We start from the raw sequence: 2,410 nt of genomic DNA, 5'->3' as shown, positions 1-2,410 counted from the left end.
TATTTTACAGCAAATGAGTAATTCAAATAATGAGTAAGACATGATAAAACATCAAGCAGGAAACACTATTTGCTTGCTTAGAATAATTTGGCCATATTCATGATTTGTTAAAATGAAAGTTTTCAGGATTCCATTCAGTTTATTTTTGCAACAAAACAGAGGTTTTTAAACTGCAAATTAATGTTGTTGTTGTTTTCAATAAAAACGACTTGCTGATGACAGTCACTTTGTATTGCCAACTTGATGTAATTTACTTTTTTGAGCAGTCGACTGGTTCAGTAGAAACAGCAGCCTGTCAGTTTTACTTTTAGGATGTCTTTACAGGACAGCTCTATATTATTATGTTGGCATGACAGGAGTCAGGCTGCAGTATGTGAAGTGTAACAATGAGTTTAATTGATTTTCTAAACCAGGGGTAGAAAAAAGCATAAATCACTGGATTTATACAGGAGTTACAATAAAGTAGCCAGACCCCAAAAACTGAAAATGTGCCACTGCTTGGTGTATCCTGACCAGAGAGAGAGGGGTAAAAATAAGGACAGAAACATATCAAAAACACAACCACAACAACACCAAGAGTTTTGGCTGCTTTTCTCTCAGACTTCTTAGCAGTTACTTTCACTGAACCCTGGAGTGTGACAGCTGCAATATGAGACCTCATGACTCGAGCCTGAGACACAGCCACCACAAATACTCTCAGCGTAAATCCAACACAGGAGAACAAAGATTTGAACTCTCTTTTGAGTGATTTTGGTGGGGTAGTGCAGAGGGTCACAGATAGCCACATAACGGTCAACTGATATGAGAACCATGTTTACTATTGAGACATTGACAATAGAAAAGGCTAAGACATAATACAGAACACACACCAGGTCACCCAGGAACCAGCAGGGTTCTGCTAAGAAGATTTGAAACGGCATCACAAAGAGGCCGACGAGGAAGTCAGTAACAGCCAGAGAGAGGAGGAGGAGGTTGGTGGGGCTGTGGAGCTGCCTGGAGAAAAGAATATCACCACAGAATATATTACTGTATGTGGCAGTCGTGGAAGTCTTAATAATCTGATCTACAGTAATCAGATAATGCACTCTAATATACAGTATGTTCATCAAAGATCTGCACAAGACAACAAGTGCACTCCATGTACCAGTTCTGTATTCAACTGTATGACTGCAGTAGAGGGGAAGTTAACAGCCATTTTAACTTCAACATTCATATCATTAATATTTTCACTGATGGTCAAAGAGAGAGAGTCCTCTTTACTTGTATTACTATGGCTACAGGGAATACTATGCAAATACAGTACATGCATGGTTTCACTAGTAATAAAAGTAACAGTGTATACAGTATGTAAATTGTTTTAATGCTTTCATATCAAAATGTCATTTTCATTAAACACCTTAATATAACATGTCTTGTCCAAAAGCCAACACTTGTAAATTTTTGCTTGGTAATAAGAAAAGTAAAAATAATTTCGGGTTATGCTGATAAGTGCATCTTTTTGCCTGAAGTGGGCGATAGAGATGATGACCAGCAGGTTGAGAGCCACAGTGAGCAAAGAGATGCAGGACAGCAAGATGTAAAGTAATATGGTCTCAGCATGATGCTGCACAGGCTTCCTGCAGGAGGTGTTGAAAAAATGTGGGAAGCAGAATTCTGATCCTTCCAGGGTGTCCATACAAAGAGAGGGAAGCTGTTGAGCTCTGACAGCTTTCCGACCAGAGTTCTCTACCTTAAAGCTGATTTATCTCACTCCTCCCTCTTTTCCCACAGCCCCGTTATATGAGGTAAAAATGAACTACATTATCAGTGACTTTGCAATGAGCTGAATCATGTGGACTGAATTTGTACACTCCTCATCTCAATGAAGTTTTTATTGTTTTAACACAAACTAAAGCAACAATAATTTCTAAATTTAAATTTGATGAACCTGGGAAGCTGTTGAGCTCTGACAGCTTTCCAACCAGAGTTCTCTACCTTAAAGCTGATTTATCTCACTCCTCCCTCTTTTCCCACAGCCTGTTATCTGTAACCAGGTGAACAAAATAGCTGTTATTTTCTGCTGTAGTTGCACATTTTGAACAGTAGATGGCCTTAGTTTTTGGGGGTTATGGAAAAGACCAATGTATGCTGGGAAACACCGGAAGAAAATAAACGCATGGCTTGGGATGGGAATCGATGCATATGTCAATGGTGAGATGTTATTTTAACTTTTATCAGGATGGTTGAGAATAAATTTGTACCATATGCTGGTGGATGAGGTAAGGGATGTCCGATGCATGTTTAGGAAATCCTAAACATGCATCGGTGATTGATTGAGTGATTCATTGAGTGATTCTATTATTTTTATTCTATGTGTTCTTTTTGTTTGTCTAAATCTAGGGTACTCAATAGGCGGACTCCGGTCCGCATC

At 38.8% G+C, this 2,410-nt stretch overlaps 1 protein-coding gene across 1 annotated transcript; it reads right to left on the bottom strand.

Moving 5' to 3' along the window:
* Positions 1-694: 694 nt before the first annotated feature.
* Positions 695-1,675, bottom strand: LOC109953860 (trace amine-associated receptor 4-like; the record flags this gene model as incomplete). Its single annotated transcript, XM_020589311.1, has 2 exons — positions 1,503-1,675; positions 695-993 (listed from the first exon to the last, which is right to left on the bottom strand). Coding segments are annotated over exons 1-2 (472 nt in total), but the record flags the coding sequence as incomplete, so codon positions are not given.
* Positions 1,676-2,410: the final 735 nt, after the last annotated feature.

Source organism: Monopterus albus, unplaced genomic scaffold (genome assembly GCF_001952655.1).
Source record: "Monopterus albus unplaced genomic scaffold, M_albus_1.0 scaffold1688.1, whole genome shotgun sequence".
Taxonomy (NCBI): Eukaryota; Metazoa; Chordata; class Actinopteri; order Synbranchiformes; family Synbranchidae; genus Monopterus; species Monopterus albus.
This window is presented reverse-complemented; position numbering and strand designations above follow the sequence as displayed.